Below are 20,812 nucleotides of genomic sequence, written 5' to 3'. Positions count from 1 at the left end.
AACGACCTCTTCTTGCAAGTATATTTTTGTAAAGCCCTTAACAAAACAGGTCCTCGGTTTTCCTGTGGCTACCACACTCTGCCAAATGTACATTTAAATAATAGTGGCACCAAAAAACAATCTGAGCACGCTTATTTCCCAAAAGCTGCACGTATGCAGAGTCTTTAAATAAATCTATTGAACTGCTGGGGATGGAAGCAATACATTTCCCCTTGTAATATTTAAAAAATACTAAAATATAATATTTTCATTTTTATTTACTTCATCTGCATGGCTTTCTCTGCAAAGAGACAGTTCTCTGCTTCAAGTTGTAAAGAAAGAAGGAAAAAACTAATACTGCAGAAAGAAGCTGTATCATTTTTAAAGGGCTGGCTGTAGGAGCTTGCATTTTCCCCGCCCGTCCTGAGATTTGCAAACTCTGCTCTGGGCGCGATGCAATAACGTGGACACTCGGAAGCATTTATCTGCTCATATATCCATTGAGCTCATCACCTCAATGCTCTTTCCATTATCCTGGACTTTTTCCCGCCCCTCTTTTTAATGTATTTTGAACAAAGTTTTTAGTAGTTTTTTGTCGAGACCCACTACTGCTCACTGGCATGGTAAAACATGAAAGAGGAAAAACTAGCTTCACCTTGCCTAATTGAGCAGCCTTGCAGAGCGCTTTTAGGATATGCCGCGTATTTTGTTGTTCCAAATCAAACGCTAGCAGATTGTAAAGCTAGAGAGAAATTCACTGCCGCGCAGTAGCGCAAACGGTCCTAAAATCCTCTTGGTTTACGCACTGGCTGGGTTTTAGTCTCCAAATCCAAGTGGTAAAGTTTCCCGACAAGTATTTTGGGGCGCTTGGGGCTGGAGGGTACTAGAAGCAGATTACAAGGGAAGGAGACGGATGACAGACTGCTCCTTCCCGACGGATTTTGCTCTGAGCAGCGGAGAGCGAGCAGGCAAGTGAGACATGCGGGGAGCAGAGCTGGTGTCTGAGGGCTATTTTTATGCTTTTCTGGCCATCGCTGCAGTTTCAGATCACAACAAGGAGTCGAGCTGTCATCAGCAGCAGCCCTTTTTCTTCTGAGTTGGCTTTGGTTCCTCTTCTACCTTGCTTTTCAGCTGATCGTCACGGATTTTGAGTAACCTGGTAGGACAGGAGGCAAATTAAGCTGGTTACTTTCCCCTGCATTTTGCGTTTCTGTTCTGTTTTGACAAATGGTGGTAAAGGAGGCTCTGAGCCTTCCAGTGAGAGCCACGGACTAGGCTGAAAATACCAGCCTAAACTGAGTCACAGATAGAATTGATTTCAATTGACCCAGGGAGAAATTCGCAGCATCCTGAGAGCTGGGGCAAGGCCTGGGAGTGAGTCCGAACGAGCAAGTAAACCCATCTAGTACGACGATCTCTGATTTACTGCTTCGCACCAGGCATCTGCCTTATCAGCGTTGAACTCCCAGACGATGAGAAGTAATTTCAGTGCTTAAAGCTGTCTTAATTGTTTAGATCATGCTAATCCCTGAGCTGAGGGAGGAAGAAAGGACTGGCAGCATCTAGAAGCGACACTGGAAGTTTTTGCTGGAGGACTCCGACATTTAAATGGAGCTGCTTTCGTTAGGCTTCGTTCCCTGTCTCGCTTTCTAATGTGTCTCATAGGCACACAAACACGCCAGCGAGGGTTTTTTAGCTCCATGCTGCAACGTTGAATATTCAGGCCACATCTTACAGCGTACCCTGGCCCTTCACTGGCCATTAATGTCAGGGCAGCTGGGCAAGATCCAAGTGTTTGGCTCACCTGATTAAGCTGACCATGGACTCAGAGACGTTGTGGCCCGAGGCAGCACTGCATTCATAAAATGTGAGCTGATGCTCCTGGAAGACAAAAAGCCCAAGTAAAAATGCACTCCTATTGCATTTGGTTGGAATAGCTTCACGGACACGGGGGTAAACATCCACGGAAAAGTCACGGTCAAGTGGAAACACAAGGACCAGAGGGCCTCGCAGCTTCAAGGAAACAAGAAACTGAATAATTATCGATTTACAGGAACGTGAGGGATGAAATACAGCTCTTCTTGTAGCTAGGGCACCAATATTTAATACTGAGGAAAAGACAGATGCTACAGACAGAAGCAGATGTGACGCAGTCTGGTTAGAGAACTGAATATGGAGATGATAACTAGACGTTCCCAGGTCTTTCAAGCTTTGCCGGTAACTAGTTTGTGAAAAAGCATCTAACCTCTCTGTCCTGGTGTCTCCATATGTAAATCCCAGACCGTTACTATGACTCAGCCCTTGGCCGACAAAGGGGGAAGGATGGCAAGACAGATTCTGTGGTCCCTTTCCTGGACACCGACAAGCAGAAGATGAGTTAAGGGCTTTCGACTTTCCTCCAGGTCCTCAGGCAGGTAAGTGCTGGTGGCATCCATCCTTTCAGCTGTCCTTGCTTAGCTTTGGTCGCATTCAGCTAACTATGAAGCTGGAGCGACTGGCGTGCTTTTGCAGGGCTGTGCACCTACCTGAGCCAAGCGCTCCCCTTCCTTCGTAGGGACCTGTCTCTCTGCAGCACAGTCGGTTTTGTTCCCCAGGAGCAGAATAGCGATTCCGTCTTCTGCTCCTTCCTGTGCAGTTAAAGAGGGGAGAAGCAGGGTTGCATCTAGATCTGCTAGGAATCATGGCCAGACACGCTGGCTTGGAGCACCGTCAAGGATACCCATGGATTTGGGCTGATCACGAAACTTTAAATACTGTTATCCTAGTTCAAAAACTTAAGAAAAGTTTTGTTTTTTTTTTTCTTAAATCACCTGTCTTGGCCTCTTAAATAGTACAGAGAATGGGACAAGTTACATGTATAACGAACTCACTTTGTATTTGATTTGTGATATCCTTCAGAAGATGATCCGGCTATGATTTCAGGGCCCTGAGCAAGGTGACAACCTATTTTTTTTCCAGTACTTTTAAGCACTCACTTTATACTTCACTGAAAATCTCTGACAAGAAGCTTTTATAAGACATCAGTTAACTCTCATTTCCCACTAAAGTGGACTATTCTTCTTGATTTAAAAATGGTTTTGAAAACCCTTTCAAGACTTTTCATTGTTTCTTGCCAGTTTTCAGTAAAAAAAAAACAAAAACTGATAATCATCATGACAATGTTAGGAACAGATAATACCTGGAAACATTTCAAAACTGTGAAAAATGTTGGCATTTGAATTTTTAAAATCCTTGAAGAAAAATTATTTTCTGATGAAAACAAAGCAGAACGCCTTTTGTGGAGTAAGTAAAAATCCCTCAGACGTCAGGACCTGACCCAGCGCCAGAAGTCAAGTCAGTGAAATGCTGATCTTGGAGTCACTGGGTGTTTCCAAATCACAGGGGCAGGACCGAGGATTTCCTAATTCACCCACCTGGATACAGCTCAGCCAGTAGCGCACGTCCGCGAAGGAATATTCCGATGTGATATCATACATCAGCACGACGCCGTCTGCCTTCCGGAAAAACTGCTTGGTGATGCTGTGGTACCTGCGTACATTTTAAACGGTCACCAACATGGAGTAAGAAGGTTTCGTGTGGAAATGCGCATGTGCAAAAACAGCAAAAATTTGCTCGGGTTAAGGCTGAAAAGTGGTATTTTCCTGAGCTTGACAGATGTTTTACTTAGGCATGTATATAAATACTTGAACTCTGAACTTGAAAATACATCCTTCTAAAGACATGTACACCCACGTGAGGAAATTAAAGATCAACATCTGTCCTCTCGGAAAGCCGCAGGGATTTATCTGAAATTCAGGGAGACCCCAGATTTTGCTCCTATACTGACAAAGGAGGCTGTAGAGACAGCCTGAATACTTATTTTTAATCTTATTTATTTCCTTTATTCTTCTTTATCTGATCTCACATTTCTTTGGAGGCCCTCCTTACACAACCCCACTTTGCTTAGCCAAGCCGAGAACATTTATTTCCACTGAGCTACCAAACAAATCCCGGCTGCTTCCCCGCAGCACAGCACCTTACCTTTCTTGCCCAGCTGAGTCCCACAGGCGGAGAGCAAAGAGTTTGTTGTCCACGATAAGATTTTTGATCTGGTAATCCAGTCCTAGGACGTACACAACGGGAACATTTTGATGTTGTAGGGTTCATCCCCGAGATACAGGATGGGTGCAGAAGCTACACAGTACAAGCGTGGCCTGTAGTCGAACCCTCAAGCTTTTAGATCTTTGATGGCTAGAAGGTCTCTCATTTCAGGCTGAGTAAAAACAGGTTGGTAAAGAGAGGAGCACAGAGCCAAAAGGCAGAGAGGAGCGAAAAAACATAAGGGCCTTTGGCCGTGAAACAAGGCCTGCTTAAATCATGTCAGTAATAATTCTCTGGAGACTATTAGGAGGACCCAGGTGAGCCTAGGAGCGAGCATTCAGGTGCATTAGGCTGGTGCTCCCATTTGGTCCTAGGTGACACTGAGGCGTGTTGGATGTGAGAGGTGCCGTGCATGTAATGACCACGGGCAGGTTGTCTTGTGCCCTGACTGGCAGTGAGCAATGAGTTATTGGGAATTTAAAATTGATTCTCGTCTTGTTTCTAAGGGTAAAGGCTGAGGGGGGTGGAAGAAAGGGAACTGTGGCGGTTACCCAAGCAAGGACCGAGCTGTGCCGGAGAGCAGCTGAAGGAAGCCTACCTACTGTAGCGGTGAGGTGCGGGTTGAAGGAGTTGGCATGTAACCGGTACAGGAATGACGTCTTGCCCACGTGGGAGTCCCCGACGAACAGCACGTTGTAGAGGTGGTCTGGATCAGGCCAGGTTTCAGGAGTGACTCCTGCGGAACTTCTTGCCCCATCAGCCATCACAGCCCCTGGATCTTCTGGGCTGGGCTTTACTTCCTGACTCGTTTGCAGCCTGACGTCTTGCTTCCCATCCCGTTGACCAACATCCAGACCATTTCCTGGTTCTCCTGAGAGCCGCGTTAGAGGCTGCGTCCTGCTGTTGGCTACGTCACTCAGCAGGCTGTCTCCGAGGAATGCCCCCACCGGATCACTCCCCATGTGCTCCTCACGTCGGACCCTTGCACAAAGGGTAGACGCCGGTGGCACCTTCTCCTTTGGAAGCTCAGGGTGTTCGGCAGCTATCTGCTCCGATTCCATCACCCGCAGTGGCTTCTCCTTCGGCAGCAGCTGCTCAGGAGCAACATCTGGCCTCACCTTATCTGCCTGTGTTGAGACCTGTTCTTGTCCCAAAATGCCTAGCCGTTGCAGATCTGGAACGAGAACATCCTCTTGTGTCAGTGTTTCATGCTTTTGCCCCCTGATTGGTAACGGCACCTCTGAAATGGATGAGGCCACCATGGCTGCACCAGCATTGCAGCCCTGCTTTAGTTGTAAACCCTCAGTTTGGGTGAAAAACCTCACATCTGCCTCAAGGCTTGCTCCCTGCACCACTTCTAGATCCTGGACTTCATCCAGAGGCCTCACCTCTGCGTTAGTCCTCTCTCCCTGCAGCATTTCCACTCCGTGGATCTTGAATGAGTATAGAGCGGGACCGGTGCTCTCCCCTAGCATCATTTCCTTAGGCTCCTCTTGCACATCTGCACTAGTCTTGTCCCCCTGCATTACTTCTGCTTTAGGAGTTTCCAGTGAATATATTTCTAAATCAGCACTTTTCCCCTGTGTTTTTTCCCCATTCAAAGCCCCTGGAGCTTGGGGCAAAAATTCTGGATGAATCTTCTCAGTCTGAACGACTTTTAGCTTCTGAGCCCCCTCCGCAGCTTGTGCACATGCATCAACCCTCTCTCCCTGGGTTATCTCTAATATCTGGGTTTCCTCCAGGATCTGGCCATCTGCGCCAGCGAACGCTCCCAGCATTACTTCCAGATCAGGAGTCTCAGTGTTGGCAATGGCTTGGTCATGGGGCTGAGCACCTTGTGTTGCAGCCCCAGCCAGGGGCTGCACTTCTGCATGGGCCGCCCCGTCTGTCAAGTCTCCCTGGGGAAATGCGTGTGCCTCCAAAGCAAGGATCTGTCCTGGCATCCCTTCCCATGTCTGAGCTGTACCCAAGGGTCCCAGATCTGCCACCACGCTCTCGCTCAGGGTGAATTTGGGCTCCTCGACTACTATGAGCGGCAGCACCTTCACATCAGGGCTCAGAGCCTCCCAGGCTCCTAGGCTTTCATCCACCTTGGGTGGCTGCACACCTGCAGCATCCCCCTCTCCTGGCCTGACTCCCAACCCATAAAGAACTGGAGAGCCAGCCTCACTTGGGGGCTGCAGCTCTGCCTCCGTGCCCTCGCCCGGGGTGAACGCGAGCTCCTCGGCCTCTGCAAGGGACTGCACGTTTGCATCGCTGCTCTGCCCCTGCAGGCCCCCTGCGCTTTTGGCCTCCTCCACTGGTTGCACATCTGCCCCAGCTTCCTCCTCCTGCATCACGTCAAGTGGCTCAGCCTCCTCAGGTGGCTGCACAGCCGGACCGGCGCTCCCTCCCTGCACCACGTCTAGCTGCTCTCCTTCATCCCCAGGCTGCAGCCCGGCATCGCCTCTCCCTCCCACCGCAGCCTCACTTGGGGGCTGCAGCTCTGCCTCCGTGCCCTCGCCCGGGGTGAACGCGAGCTCCTCGGCCTCTGCAAGGGACTGCACGTTTGCATCGCTGCTCTGCCCCTGCAGGCCCCCTGCGCTTTTGGCCTCCTCCACTGGTTGCACATCTGCCCCAGCTTCCTCCTCCTGCATCACGTCAAGTGGCTCAGCCTCCTCAGGTGGCTGCACAGCCGGACCGGCGCTCCCTCCCTGCACCACGTCTAGCTGCTCTCCTTCATCCCCAGGCTGCAGCCCGGCATCGCCTCTCCCTCCTGGCGCTGCATCTCCCACCGCAGCCTCAGCGCCGGGCTGCAGCTCTGCCTCCACGCTCTGGGTTACCTCTCCTTCCTCAGCTTCGTGCTGGCAGGCTGCATCGTTGCTCTCCCCTTGCTTTGCCTCTGGCATCTGAGCTTGGGTGAGAGGCATACCTGCGTCCAGGACGTGTCCCTGCGTTGCTCTCGGTGACTGAGCCTCGGAGGGCCACGCAGCTAGGCCAACGCTCTGGCCCTCGGTGGGTGCTAGTTGGAGGGTCTGGGCCACCTCCAGCCCATCTGCATCTCCGCTCCCTGCCTGCTCTGCTTCCACGTCTTGTCCTGCAGCCAGCAGCTGCAAATCAGTACTTGGGCTTTCTCCTGGCACTGCTCCTGGTCTCCCAGCCTCTCCCAGGCACTGCACCTCTGGATCAAGGTGCTCTCCCAGTTTTAGTTCGAGTTTCTCAGAGCGCAACATGCACGAGTCAGCCTCCTCCCCTAGCTCTGCGCCTTTGCTCAGAGGCTGCACGCGCTCTTCCTGCGCTGCAGCCCAGCGAAGCACGCCTGCGGTGAAACACCCTCCCAGCACTAGTTCTAGCTCCTGAGGCTCAGCTGGCCTCAGATCTGCATCCAAATTTTCTCCCTGGGTTAACACTGCTTTCTCAGCATCTCCTGGGGGCCGCGTGGCTTCCCAGCCTGTTTTTTCCTGCGTTAATCCTGCTTCCTCTACCTCTGTCAACACCTGCGCTCCTGCCTCTGTGCTTTCTCCCTGTGCTCCTTGCAAATCCTCAGCCTCTTCCAGCGTCTGCTCCTCTGTAGCAGTGCCCTGTCCCTGCACAAAAAATATGCTCTGAGTGTCCTCCTGGCCCTGCCCTGCTCCCTTGGGGCTCTCTCCCTGCTCTCCACCCCGCTCCTGAGCCGTGCGGTGCCCGGCGCTCTCAGACGCACCGGCCGGTGTCACATCCTGAGCACCGAGAGCGGCTTGAGCTGGTCCCTCTTGCAGGAGGTCTCCTTGCAATGTCTCTTGACTGCTGAGGCTGGCAAGGGTCTCCTGCAGGGCCCCGGGGGCTGTGCCGTGCATGGTAGTATCCTCCCACGGACGAAGGGAAACGTCTCCCGCTGGGACGGGGTCAGCTGGGCCTTGCAGCTTCAGCTCTTTGCTCAGAGCCACTACTGCATCATTCATTTCTCTTAGCAAAGAGCTTTGGTCAGAAAACCATTCCTCTTTCAGAAATTCTGGGAAGGGATCCTGTTGTACAGAGGTCGCTCTGGGCAGGGGTCCCGAAATGCTTATTTCTCCCGGCACCTTTTCCCAAACCCTGGAAATAGCAGAGCACACGGTATAAGCACAGCCACCCTGCAGCTGCCCCCAGCCTGTGCCAGGGCCGTCCTGAGCTGCCATTCCCCCTGGATCCATCCTCTGCAAACTCATCTGATCCCACTTCAAGCCCACTTGTATTTATTCTCTCTATGTGCTAGAAGTTCATGTAGGCAGAGAGCAGGGACAGAGGAAATAGGAGCACACCCGATGCCTGGAATAAACTCGGCAAGCTGTGCTTGAGCTGTCAAGGAAGCGGACAGCAGGGAGGCAGAGCTGGTGCCTTAATGCAGCGTGAGAAGTGAGCGTGTTTCTTCCCAGGCTCTGGTATTTACCTAGGCTGAGATTAAAAGGCAAAGCTCACTCAGACAGGAGGAGTGCCTGATCTAAGGGGAGCGACGTGCGGCCTCAAGCCGTGGGAAGTGATCTAATCACCGAGGTGAGAGATGCGCGGGTGGGAGAGGAGGCAGCAGTAGAAGAAATAGAAGTGATGTTTTGCCCGGAGGTGTGCGTAGGGGGGGAACTTGGGTGCTCAGCATCGGCTCACGGGCCCTTAGGACACGAGGTGAAGAAGCAGCTATTGCCCAGCAACAGCGGTAGCTGTTACTCTCCGAGGGCCTGCCCTAAGAAGAGACGCTGCCCCGAATATCAAGTCTGTTGGGGAAATATGACCTCCCTAGGCTGCTTGGCGCTAGATAAAACCCATCCGGGGAGCAGTCGCCTTGCAGCATCCCTGGGGTTTGCACCGCATCAGAGCCCCAAAGCAGCTGCAGCAAGGGCAGAAGGTAAATGCAGCTCCTTGGCCCTGTCCATCTCAGCATGACCTGAGGCCCCCTTACACGTGGTGGCCGCTCTTTGGTGGCCGGTTGCCACTCTGGGATCCGAGCCTGATCTGCATCCCGGAGCAGTACTTCTCGTTCTTCTCCAGACTCGTCTGCCGTGAGCAGGGTGGGAGGAGGAGAGAAAAAAGGGATGCTCAAGAGAGCGTATCAACACGAGATGCTGGCTAGCTCCCCTCCAGGTGTCAAATCAGGTATCTAGAAATACCAGCATGAACTTTTGGGGGTGTCAGCCCCAATATGCTGCTACCCCCTCCCTTTCCAAGCCCCTCTCCGGCACACCCCAGCGGCGCGCACCCCGCTCTCTCGGGCTGCCCAGCGGTCCCTGCCCGAACAGCGTGCCCACGCGTGTGCATCCCCCTCACCGCTCTGCTGAAGTACCTGCGGGGACGGCGGCGTCTCGCCAGGCAGCTCCGTCGCGGGTCTGTCCCTGCCGAGACAAGGCGCAGCGGGTAAAAAGACCAATTGGCCACAGGCGCCCACCTCTCCCCGCTGCCTCCCTCCCAGCGCCAGGGGCACCCCCGGGCCCAGAAGCCTCCAGATCACTCCGCTTCCCGCAGCGAAGGAAGGGCTGAGACCCAACAAACTCATTGCTCGCCAGCCTGCAGCCGCCAGGAGGAACCAGAGGGCGACGGGTGCTTCCTCAGCTACTCACTGGGCTGGGGCCGCGGTGGTGGCGGCGGTGGCAACAGCGGCCTGGGCAGCCTGCAGACGCCCCTGGGTCTCGCGGAGCTGCAGGTGGACGTGCTGCAGCCGCTCCTCCAGCGCCCGGTTGCTCCGCTCCAGCTGCTGGTTCTCGGTGCTGGCGGCCTCCTGCGTGCTGCGCAGGCTGCGGCACCGCGTCTCCAGCTGCGACAGGGGAGGGGAGGATTGCCCGGGCCCCCACGAGGAGGCAGTCGGCGGCCCGGAGACACCGGGCAGAAACCCATCGGCTCAACCCCCGTAGGGCTGCATGTCCCACGATGGGGGGGACATGTGCATGCACCTCTCCGCTGGACAAAACAGGCCTTTCGGCGCCTGAGCCTTGCTAGGGACTCATGCTAATATAAAACGCCCGTTTCAAGCCCTTTCTCCTCTTGCGGGGCTTTGCCAGTGCAGCAGCGTGGCAGGTTTTTGCCAGCAGCTTGCCCTGGACAGCCTGCGTGCCGGGAGCTCCCTGGGTGCCGGCGCGACGAGCACCCCGCACTGCGCAAGTCCACCCCGGTCGGCAGCCACTCAGTGACTGCTGCCGGGGCTCATCCGGCGCACTTGAGCCGTGCCGTTCCCCGCAGAGCTCACGGGGGAGGCTGCGGCCGCCGTCCCGGCTCCGCCGCCCGCGAGGCCCCGCAGCGGCTCACCTCCGTCTGCACCGAGAGCAGGCGCTGCGCTTCGCTCTCCCGGGCGTCCAGCGCTCGCCACAGCTCCGTGCTGTGCTGGTGGCTCCGGGCCTCGCTCTGTGGTCGCAGGCAAAGGGTTAACGGTGCCCGCCACCCCCAGGGGCATCTCTCCCAGAGCGGGGCAAGTTAAGAGCAGGAGGGATGGAGATCTATCAGGATGAGCTACACAACTTTGGTCCTCTTAGAGGTGGGAATGTATTCGGTGACATCTTGGAACCCCCCACCCCCAGCCCAGCATTTGGGTGATGTTGGGAAGCTGAGAGCCTACGGTGGCGATGGACCCAGCTGCAGCTGTCCGGGTCGGGTCGGGAGCAGGGGGCCTTGGAGATGCTGGCTTTTGGGTGACCCTGTGGGTGCAGCGTTGTCCCAGGGGGAGAGGAGCCACCGGGCAGGCTGGTGACCCACCTCCTGCTCCAGCCGCTGCGTCTCCTGGCACATCTGCTGCTCCAGGGCCTCGCAGAGCTGCTGCACCTCCCTGCCGTGCTCAGCCATGCGCCTGCCAGGGCACAGTGGGGCAACGGGGGTCAGTCCCCGCCGTGGTGGGCACGGGAACTGGCCCGGGGCACCCATGGGACCCGCTGCTGCACCCCAGCGAGGAACGTGTCCACCCAGCCTGAACGCGGCACTCCTGCCATCCCGTGCATGACTGTAGAGGGAGCCCAACCCCAAATATCAGCACCGCATGAAGCCTCCGGCCACTGACAGAGGTGCTAAAAGCAGCCAGATTTCTACCTCCTTGGGTTCATCTCCGTGGCTAAGGGGAGCAGAGGGCCCCGTCCCATCCTTCCCGTCCCTGTCCACAGCCCTGACTCACTTGTTCAGGAGGACCTCCAAGGCTTCCTTCTCTCTCTTGGCTTCTTGGATGCGGCACCTCATCTTGGCCAAAAAGTCCTCCAGGTTGCCCAGCAGCTGGGGTTCGTCCTGCTGCAGCTTCACCCAGAGCTGCCAGATCTCCTGGCTGCAGAGGGAGAGGCGTCTCGCCGCGAGCACCCGCTGGAGCTCCCCCGGCCCAAGCACCCCCCAAAGCTGGGCTGGGTAGGGGGTCCCGGGTGGCTCATGCCGTTGGGGACAGGGTCCTGGAGGAGCCGTAATCCTCCCCCCCCTGCTCTTGTGCTTGGGGCAAAAGCGGCTCCAAGCCGTTTCGGGGCTCACTGCCCAAGCAGGCACCGAATTCGGTGACGCTCCCTCCCTCCCCCAAGCCGTCGCTCCGTCCCGCCAGCCGCCCATGGGCGCCGCCGCGGGCTCTTTACTCTCCAAAGGCGTCGTCCGTGCCCAGCTGGTCCACGAAGGCCGCGAAGCGCTTCCGCTCCTCGCCGTCCGCCCCGTCCGACGAGGGGCCGCTCCGGGAGGCCGTCCGCGAGCTGGGGACCTGCCCTGCCGTCGGACAGCCGAAACCCGTCAGCGCCCGGGACAAGGGATTGGGGGGGGGGGGAGGGAGGGACGACACCCAATTCGGCCCGGGGGGGCCCAACGACGGCACTTACGGAGCCCGCCGGCGAGCGCCTCGGCGCTGAAGCGGCCGTCGGCGTCCCGCCCGTCCGAGACGACGGGCGGCTCCTCGGCGCCGCGCGGGAAGCCCTCCGCCCGCCGTTCCTGAGGACGAGCAGGGTGAGGGGACGGCGGCGGCCCCGCGGCGAGGCCCGGCCCGGCCACCCTTACCTGTGGGTGGGCGCTGGCGACGAGGCCCTCGCCGAGGAAGTCCCGCGCCTTCGGCCACGACGGCGGCGGCGGCTCCTCCTCAGGGCCCGGCGCCCCACGCAGCTGCCTGCGCCGGCTGGAGCCCAGGCGGCGGCCCTTGGCGCCCGCCCGGCGCTCGGCCATGGCTCGCAGCCCTGCCGAGGCGGGGAGGCGGGTTACGGCGGGCCGCCAGGGCTCGGCGAAACTGGGCCCACGCCGGCGTCTTTGCACAACCCTCCCGGCTTCGGGGATGCTCAGCACCGCTTCCCGCCTCCCCGCGCCCATCCCCGGGGGCCTCGCGGCGCCACCGGCGGCCACGGGACCCGGCCCAGCTTGGCCGAAACGAGGCAGCGGGGATGGGGGCGGGGGGGGGGGGGGAGGCGCTGAAGGCGGCTGGCCAAAAGCCAGGCGAGAGCCACAGCCGGAAAAACACCGGGGTGCACAGGAAACGCGTGAATAGGAAAAAAAAAAAAAAAACTAAAAAACACCCCATCCCTTTCCCCTCCGACTCGAAGCGCGACACCCGAAGTCGGGGCCGAAAATCAGGTGCCTCCTCCCCCCTGCGGCCCCCCCCCCACACACACACAGAAAGCGGAAGTGGGACCTTTTGGGGCCGAGAGCGGGGAAACCCCCCGTTTGCCGCCGCGGCCCCAGGGGAGGGAGAGCGGCACGGGCACAGAACGAGATAAAAGCATTAAAAAACAAATCCCGAAGGGAATTACACTCCGCAGTCGGGCTCACACGCTTGCTGCTCGCAGGGGAAGGAGGAGGAGGAGGAGGAGGTTCGGCACCGCCAGCAGCCGGCCGGCGGAGCCGGGATTAGAACCGGCGACCCCGCCGCCTGCCCTAGCCGAGCCGGGAGCTCCGGCGGCGGCGGCAGCATCCCTGCGGCAGGGACGCCTGCTAGCTCTTCCAGCCACCCAAAAAGAGCACCCCCAGAGCCGCCAGCTCACCACCACCGAGCAAAAAGCCTTTTTCCCCCTTATTCCTCTTTTTTTTTTTTTTTTTTTAAAATAGGTGCTATCTGAACTATTCCTGGATGCAAAAGGATCGGCCTGCCCAGGCGGCGATGCCGGCGTTAAGCCGGCCTCGAGCATCGCAGAGGGGCAAAGCCGTTGCTTACCTTTCCCGTGCGCCGACGGCCGGGGGGAAACCTCAGTTTCGGGACTGGGCGCTCGGCGCTGCTCCCCGGCGGGTCAGCGGCGCGCGGAGGGCGATGCTGCCGCACGCCGGCATCTTCTCTCTCTTGCTCAAGGCAGCTTTCCGTTTTCGGGTTACACTCAACCGCTTGCACGTTTCCTGTCGGCTGCTCCGGGTCGCTGACGCGCGCTGGCCACGAGGCCGTAGCGCCCCGGCGGAGATGGAGCAAACCTGCAAAACGCCCCTTAGGTGCGGGGCTGGGAGAAATCCCCCTCTGTATCCCTCGCGCTGAAGCCTCCAGCAGACCCTGCCCAAATTACTACGTTGATTTAAACCCAGCCCGAACACTGATTTCCAGTATTCCTGCTTGCAACGGGACGGGGAAATGGCTTCAGTCTTGCTCCATTTTTTTCTAACCGCAACGCGGGAAGAGATGCCAAGCAAACGCTTAAAGAATAACAACGGCAATGCCAAACATTATCTTAGGGCTATAACTGGAATTAACGGCCGCTGGCACCGCAGAAGACAGCTTAGACACGAGCCAAGGCTGTAGGACCACTTGGATTTCTGCTTTCCAAACCCCAGGCCTCGCTCGGCCCCACGCGGCACTAAGGGAGCGTGGCGGCGTTCGGATCGGGGCTGGCTCGGATCCGCCTGGAGCCGCGGGGTGATGCTGCGTCCAAATGGGCTGAATCATCCCCCGGGAACCGGCTGCACGGGTGCCCTGCCCCAGCACACCCGCGGAGCTCGTTGACACTTTACCCTTAACGAAGCAGCAGCCGGCTCAGGTGTAACCGCTCCAGCTGTGCATTTGCAGGCCAGGGTCAGGGCTCAGCTGTTTCCGGGCTGCAGCTGAGCAAAGCCGGTACCTGTTACGCTAGACTGAACCCCCCGCAGCCCCGGCCGGGCTGGGGTGTGCAGCTTGCAAAAATCACTTCCCAGCTGGCTTTTGGCACCCCCCTGCCTTTCGCAGACCCTCGGGTCTGCTCATCCCTACGCTGGGGGGAAGGTCGTGTTTCAGCGTTGCTGTCCCTGGGGGTGCTGTCGGGGCAGCTCCTCGCCCGGGAAAAACCCTGCGCTAACTGCCCCCCTCCTAAGGGCTTCTGCTGCCACCTTTCCCCCTCCACGCTAGCTTTGTCAAAACCGACCTGTTTCACAGAAAGCCATGGGGTGCTGATGGCAATTAATAGGGGTAGTGTCTCAGGCCAAGGGATTTCTGGTGGAGGAGACCCTTTCCCCAGCCAAGCAACCCACTAGGGAGGGACCTGCCTGACTTCTGGGAGAGCCCAGAGCAAATCCTCCCCCGTCCCTTGAGGATGGGGGCCTCTCTTGGGCACCTGGAAAGCAAATCCAGGTGCCAAGCTCCCTTTCCCAATGGAGGACCAGAGCTGCACAAGCAGGGGCAAGGAGGGTATCTGTCTCCTGATTTATCTTCAACTTCCTCAGTCCCTGCTCCTGGCAAACCCAAGGTGACAGCAGAGGGGAGCAGCTGGCAGCAGCCAAGAGGGCTGGAAGGACTGACCTAAGAGGAGAGATTAAACAGGCTAAATCTGTAGGGCTTGACTCAGCAGCAGCTAAAAGACTGCCACGATAATGCTCTGCAAGTATTTCAAGGGACGTCTGCATACATGCAGGAGGAACAGCAGCCGCAGGGGGTTGCAGCCAACAATGCAGCAGAGCTCCCCGCTGCAAGACCCTGCACTGGTGGTAATGGGGTCTGCAAGCCACCGGGGCCACGACGGCAAAACCACAAACAGGGACTGCTCAGTCACTGCAGCAGAGCCCATCCTGCACCCCAGGCTGCAAGTTGGGCCACCTCATACCCAGCATCTCCATCCTGCACCTAGCCAAGCAAGGAGGCATCTGCCAGGAGGCAGGCCCACGGCAGCAGGGGTTAAACACAGGTCATGGGGGGGGGGGGGGGGGGTGTTCTGCCCCCTTCAGCTCTTGCACAGCTCCCAGACCCCCCCTTTTTTTTTTTTTTTTTTTTTGCATTGCATGCTGCAAAGCAGTCACCCAAGGCTGTTACAGCCTCTTACCCCTGCTGCCCAAGTGCAAGTTAGTCTGGTTTGTGCTCTAGCTGCTGCACCTGCTCCCAATAACCCCGGGGCAGCAGGCAGAGATCCCAGCCCAGGGTTTCACCCCCCACAGATGCCCCAGCTCACAGCCAATACTGCACCCCCAAAGGGACCCCCAGCCTCCACAGCCCAGCAGGGAGCCAGAGCTGGGCTCTCTCCCTCCTCCCAGCGAGCAGTGCAACACGCAGCACACAAGGTTACTTCCATTAACCCAGTGACACAGATTCCCAGACACAAGACAAGTGTTTATTCAGAGCTACATTTATAGACAAATAGATAATCCCCCCCCTCCCATTAGACTTAACAGCATCCTTATAAATAAACATTTAGTGCTGGGAGCTTGCCAGCTTCACTGACAGCAAAGTGCATCTCAGTGCAAGGCAGGAGGTTGACCCCATCCCTTTTCTGCCTCAGACTGTCTTGCACCAGTTTCCAGAGTCCAAATCCAGCAGGGCAGGAGATGAACCCAAAGTGCTGAGATCTGACAGTGTTGAGTCACTTGTGAGCAGCTACCCAACACAGGGTGAGCCAGCCACGACCCGAGCAGCCTCAGGCCGAGAGCCAGCAGAAGCTGCTCGTTTCCCAGCCAAGCTGAGGGTCCTCCTCTCCCCCCAGCTCCAAAGGAGGAAGGGAAAAAAGAGTCCAGGACAAAGCTACAATTTCTTCTTTCAGTGTCATCCCTGCTGGAGAGCAGGCCTCCCCTTTCCTAGACCAGTCCAACAGGGCCAGAGCAGACAGCCAGCCTAGTGTCAGTATTTAACAAGGCAGGAACAGAAGGGCAAATAGCACCATTTGACAAGCCAATAACAGGGCAAGAAAGGAGTTTATCAGGGTCAGCAGGGAGTTCAAGGGATCTCAAAGCTTCCCAGGCAGTGGTGGCTCCATGCTTAGCAAACCTGCTGCATGGAGCTCTGCCCCAGAGCTGCTCTCATGGCAGCTCCAGGGTCCCTACAGGTTAGGGACAGCACAAGGGGGGGGGGGGAACACATCCTTGCCCCAGACAAGCCCAGGTGTGGTCAGAGCTAAAAGCAGCCCTTCTCCCTGCTGCAGGAGCAGGTGAGAGCCAGCAGACCTTGCTGGAGTTCCCTGTGACTCACACCAAGTTTGTCACTCCTCTCCAGCCCATCTAACACACATGACAGCATCAGTGAGTCACCTGGAGGAAGGGCTGTCCAGGGACCAGGCATTTCCTTTCCTCAGAAGGACTGAAGGAAGGAACAGCCCCCCCCCCTTGCATCACTCCATTTCCAAGCATGGACAAGCACTCACCGCCCCTGGGGCTGTCCTAGCTGACACCCAGTGCCAGCAGCCAGGGTGTGCTCAGAGCCAAGCTGCACCACCCCTACCATCAGTAACATTTTCCTGGGAGTTTCTGAAGCTGCTGCCCCTCTGGGCTGCTGGTACAAGAGCATCCTCCACAGCCAACCTGCAGGCAGGGGGAGGACTATGGCTGGACAGTAGGACAGTGCCAGGACAGTGCTTGGCCTCACCAGCACAGGGCAGAGGATGCAGGCTCTTCTCCACCTCTGTGGGCAGACAAATGCCATCATCTTGGTCTGCCAGGCCTGTTTCAGTCCTTCTCCATCCCCTCTGAGGGGCTACAACCCTCAACGTGGGCTACTCCATATACATTGCACACAAGTGAAGGTCCCTCAGGACCCAGGGCTACTCATAAATAGGGAACTACAGACTATGTTGCTTCATACACACAGCTTACATAGTACAGGGCTGAGGAAAGAGCCACAGACACCCCTAGGGCACATTAGCATCAGCAGCTGTGAGGGATCCCCGATGACAGCACCCTCAGCAGAGGCACTTGCAAATGGTGCCAAGCACCACGAGGTCACGGCTTGGGCTTGTCGGGGACGATTCTCCGCTTGGAGTTGTAGAAGTCTGGAGAGCAGAAAGAGCAGGTTGGAAGTCACTTCCTGTCTGTCTGGAGCAGCAGGGCAGGAAGGAGGAAGCATTCCCAGGGCAGCACCCCAAACCCCAGCCAAGGCTGTGCTCAAGCAGGCTTCATTTTGGAGACACCCACCCAATCCATGAGCTAGTTTTTTCCTCCCAGGAGTGTTTGTGGTCTCACTTGCACTTCCACCCTGGGCCCTTCTAATAGGACTTGACCAGGCCAGAAATGAAGGCAATGGACTGCTATCAGCTCATCTTGAGCTGCAAGACCCCCAAGCCTGGCCAGAATCACCTGCTATCCCCAAGGACCCAGTTTGCAGCCAGGCAGAGGGATCCCTCCCCACCTCTCCATGCCCAGAAGCCAGCCAGGGCTCTCCACATCCAGACACCCAAGTCCCCTCCATCTCCCCCTGCCACGGGAGTCAGGGCACCAACCATGGTGGTCATGACACCATCTCACCATGGGGAGATGCCACTGCCAGCACAGAGGGACACTAAGCCTCCAGCACTCACCTTTGATGGTGGTCTGCCTGCGTTTCAAGCGCTGTGGGGAACCAGCCGTGCAAGCCTCAGAGCCCTGCTGAGGCACCTCAGAGCAGGCCTGGCCAAGACGGTCCTTGGAGGGTACCTTGTGGGCTGAGGAGCAGCTCCAACTCCCACTGCTGTTGGCCTTGGATGGGCTGTGCAGCTGCTGGTCAGCAAAGACAACCCTCTCCCACTTGAAGCATCCTTCCAAGGGTGTGTCTGTCTCAAAGTCAAAGTTCCAGCGGTGCTGGGCTTCTTCCAGCTGTTGCCTCAACAGGTCCTGGAAGTCATTTTGGAGCTGGTGGTGGTCCACAGGGCCAAAGAGGTTCCTGCACACCTTGCTGCTGCAGGGCATCTGCTGGCCAGCCCTGCTCTGCGACAGAGGCATCGTGGCAGCTGCAGGGAGGAAAGCAGCACTGGTTACAGGGGTGTTGCGCAAGCTGCAAGCAAGCAGGAGGGCCAGCGTGTTTGCTGCCAGAGCAAAACGTGCAGTAGCCAGGCTGGGCAAGGCTTGGCCCCACAGCAAAGCTAACAGAGTGGAAACCTCCCTGCCTCTGGCTGCCAGACCTGGCCTGGGACTCAGGCATTCAGGATTTCAGGGGTGTCTTGGGCAGAGGGAAAGACTTGAGCACAACTGAGGTCAGATACAACCTGGGTGCAGCTCAGGAGGATGGGGAAGGGGCAAATACTGAAGTTTACTGTTCCTCTTCCACCAGGTCCAAGAGCTACCAGAGCTTCTGACACATCAATGCAGCCAGTTGTGCTCTCGGCACTGGCTTGGAGCCAAAACCCCACTGGGTTCCCACCCCAACATGGGCACAGGGCAAGCTTGCACACGGGCAAGTGAAGCAATAGGATGTTTTTCTGCCCATTTCTTAATCTTGAGAACCCAGGCACGGTGGCACGGAAGCCCTTTGAGCAAGCAGCAAGAATACACCACAGGCTCAGCCACTTTGCTAACCATCCTTGTCATCTGCAAGAAGCTGTTGGGTAACCAGGGACAAGACTGTTTCAGATCGATGCCAAGAGCCTTGACCTTTATGGTTAAGTAGCAGAGAGCCCTCCATCCAAGCAGTCCCCCTCCTCACACAGGCATGGGATCCCTTCCACAGCCCACAGTTGCACCAGGAGCCTCTTATCTGAGCAAGGCAAATATAACCCTGGCTGGGATTCGATGGTTTTCCAAGCTAGGACTTGATCCTCTTTTGGTTAGCAGTATTCATTAAATCTCATTAACAGATTCACAGAAAGCAACCCACTCCCTGCATGCATGACAGAGTCCTCGGTCTTCTTCTACCCGATTAGGGAGCTCCAAAGCTGGGACTGCTGCAGACCCCCAGGCTCACACTCACCCCACTTCCCCAAGTTTGGAGTATTCAACCCCCAGCAGCGTCAGCCAGTGCCAACCCAGCATGGAAAACTGCCCAAATCCAGTGCTTAGCCCCTTTTGAAGCAGCTGGCATCTCCTGCTCCACACACACCACCACGGGCAGTCAGTAGACCCCTGGGGAGCCTCCAGCCCCATGTGCTTCCCGAGGCTGCCCCAACCCTCCGCTCGCGTTGATCCAGCCCTGCCTCAACCCAGGGCCGAGCATCCCCGAGTATAAATAGCAATTCAGCTTCCTATCTCGGAGCCGGCTCCGCGGGTGACCTCATCGCCAGGCAAGTCCCAGCATGTCCCAGCAAGCCCCGGCAGGTAGCAGTCAGGGAACGCATTTCGACATCGAGCCAGACGCCCGCCAGCCCCTGCACCTTGTGGCAGCAGCGTCACCCTGACTCAGAGCACGGAATCGGTGCTGGAGCCACCAAATCCGGAAGGACGGGGCAGACGTGACCTTCCCCTCCCACGGGGCTGACTCGGTCTCACCGTCGTCTCAAAAAACGAGAGCTTCCAGCTGGAGAACCCTGACACTGGGGCAAACAGGTGATGCAGGTTCATGGTTGCATTAAGAAAACCTCACCCAGCTGGAGCTGGGAGATCAAGGCACTGTTTGGGGAGTCGAGATGTACACACACACACCCCCCCCCAGCAGCACTGCTCACCACAGCCACCTGTGCAACACCAGGACCTACCCTCCACCAGTTACACCAGTTTGTGGGAAACACAGGGGACAGGAGAGGCCAGGAGCACCCCAGCACAGGGCTGCTGGAGCTCGCTGCAGGTGGGCCAGCCTGAGCCAGCTGCCTCTGCCCTGCAAGAGGGGCAGAGTGCAGAGGATGCCCCACTCACGACACTGGTGAGTCCTTGGGGCTCTCCAGCAAGGAGGGCTATTTTGGAGCGAGGTCGCCTTAGTCCGGCGGAACACGCACGTCTCCAGATAACAGCTTAAACTGGAAACCTCCCGTTCCCCCCTCCCAACGGCAGCAGCCCGGTTATTTTCGCCGCTCCGAGGCAGCGGGCACCGACGGGGCGATGCTCCGGGCCGAGCCGAGCCCCGGCCCCGCAGTGCGCCCCGCTGCCCGCCGGGGGGCGAGCGCCGCCCGGCCAAGGCGCCCCGGTCCCGGGGCAGCCCCGCGGCGGGCAGGGGACGGGGCGGCTGCGCGGGGCCGTCGCCCCCCGGCCGCCCCCTCCGAGCCCGGCGCCGCTCTGATGCAACCGGCCCTGAGTCAGCGGCGCGGCCGCCCCCTCCAGCGGGGAGCTGCCGGGGCCACCGGCGCGGGGCCGCCGCCACCGCCCTCCCCGTCTGCCTGTCGGGGCTCCCCCCCCCGCTCCGGCTGCCGGTGACGGCGGCGATACCGGCCGCACTCACCTCGCCGTCCCGTCCCGTCGCGTCTGCCGGTGCCCGGCGCGTCTCGCCCCGCTTTATACCGGGCCGGGGCGGGGCCTCGCCGCTCGCTCACCCGGGATTTCCCTCCCGCCCCGCCCCGCCCCGGCCCGGCCCGGCCCTGCGGGGCAGCGGCGCTCCCGGCTCGGGGCTCCCTCGTCCCGGCGAGCCCCCACGGGGCAAGGACCCCCCCCCAGTCCGAGGATGTGGGGACCCCCTGTTCCGGCGACGGGGGGGACCCCCCCCCCAGGCTGGGGATGCAGGGACCCCCGGTCCGGGGATCCGGGACCCTCCCAGTCCGGGGATGCAGGGACCCCCCGGTCTGGGGATCCGGGACCCTCCCAGTCCAGGGATGCGGGGACCCCCCGGTCTGGGGATCCGGGACCCTCCCAGTCC

At 58.0% G+C, this 20,812-nt stretch overlaps 2 protein-coding genes across 5 annotated transcripts; both read right to left on the bottom strand.

The window, feature by feature from the left end:
• Positions 1-239: 239 nt before the first annotated feature.
• RAB44 (RAB44, member RAS oncogene family) lies at positions 240-13,275 on the bottom strand. 3 transcript variants are annotated; one of them, XM_068917963.1, is made up of 17 exons: positions 13,127-13,275; positions 11,986-12,158; positions 11,811-11,919; positions 11,577-11,700; positions 11,141-11,284; positions 10,732-10,822; positions 10,288-10,383; positions 9,606-9,799; positions 9,332-9,380; positions 8,951-9,045; positions 6,971-8,112; positions 4,658-5,233; positions 4,000-4,081; positions 3,393-3,507; positions 2,505-2,606; positions 1,784-1,860; positions 240-1,135 (listed from the first exon to the last, which is right to left on the bottom strand). In XM_068917963.1, exons 2-17 carry the CDS (start codon positions 12,145-12,147, stop codon positions 1,051-1,053), a joined length of 3,243 nt encoding a protein of 1,080 aa, XP_068774064.1. In that variant the 5' UTR covers positions 12,148-12,158; positions 13,127-13,275; the 3' UTR covers positions 240-1,050. The 3 variants fall into 3 exon arrangements, with proteins under 3 accessions (XP_068774064.1, XP_068774065.1, XP_068774063.1); XM_068917964.1 differs by having other exon boundaries at positions 7,742-8,112; positions 13,127-13,274; XM_068917962.1 differs by having other exon boundaries at positions 4,658-8,112; positions 13,127-13,274.
• Positions 13,276-15,445: 2,170 nt separating this feature from the next.
• On the bottom strand, positions 15,446-20,465 carry CDKN1A (cyclin dependent kinase inhibitor 1A). 2 transcript variants are annotated; one of them, XM_068918466.1, is made up of 3 exons: positions 20,402-20,465; positions 17,640-18,047; positions 15,446-17,114 (listed from the first exon to the last, which is right to left on the bottom strand). In XM_068918466.1, exons 2-3 carry the CDS (start codon positions 18,037-18,039, stop codon positions 17,065-17,067), a joined length of 450 nt encoding a protein of 149 aa, XP_068774567.1. In that variant the 5' UTR covers positions 18,040-18,047; positions 20,402-20,465; the 3' UTR covers positions 15,446-17,064. The 2 variants fall into 2 exon arrangements, with proteins under 2 accessions (XP_068774567.1, XP_068774569.1); XM_068918468.1 differs by lacking the exon at positions 20,402-20,465 and adding an exon at positions 19,004-19,252.
• Positions 20,466-20,812: the final 347 nt, after the last annotated feature.

Source organism: Struthio camelus, chromosome 24 (genome assembly GCF_040807025.1).
Source record: "Struthio camelus isolate bStrCam1 chromosome 24, bStrCam1.hap1, whole genome shotgun sequence".
NCBI lineage: Eukaryota > Metazoa > Chordata > Aves > Struthioniformes > Struthionidae > Struthio > Struthio camelus.
The sequence above is the reverse complement of the archived record's forward strand: the minus strand, read 5'-3'. Positions and strand labels throughout refer to the sequence as shown.

Excerpts from the sequence above, each read along its gene's own strand:
- RAB44 (XM_068917962.1), bottom strand. The coding sequence starts at position 12,147 with ATGGCCGAGCGCCGGGCGGGCGCCAAGGGCCGCCGCCTGGGCTCCAGC. Across the intron at positions 11,285-11,576 it reads ACGGACGACGCCTTTGGAGA|CCAGGAGATCTGGCAGCTCT; the intron begins GTAAAGAGCCCG and ends CTCCCTCTGCAG. Across the intron at positions 10,823-11,140 it reads TTGGAGGTCCTCCTGAACAA|GCGCATGGCTGAGCACGGCA; the intron begins GTGAGTCAGGGC and ends GTGCCCTGGCAG.
- CDKN1A (XM_068918466.1), bottom strand. The coding sequence starts at position 18,039 with ATGCCTCTGTCGCAGAGCAGGGCTGGCCAGCAGATGCCCTGCAGCAGC. Across the intron at positions 17,115-17,639 it reads CAGGCAGACCACCATCAAAG|ACTTCTACAACTCCAAGCGG; the intron begins GTGAGTGCTGGA and ends TCTGCTCTCCAG.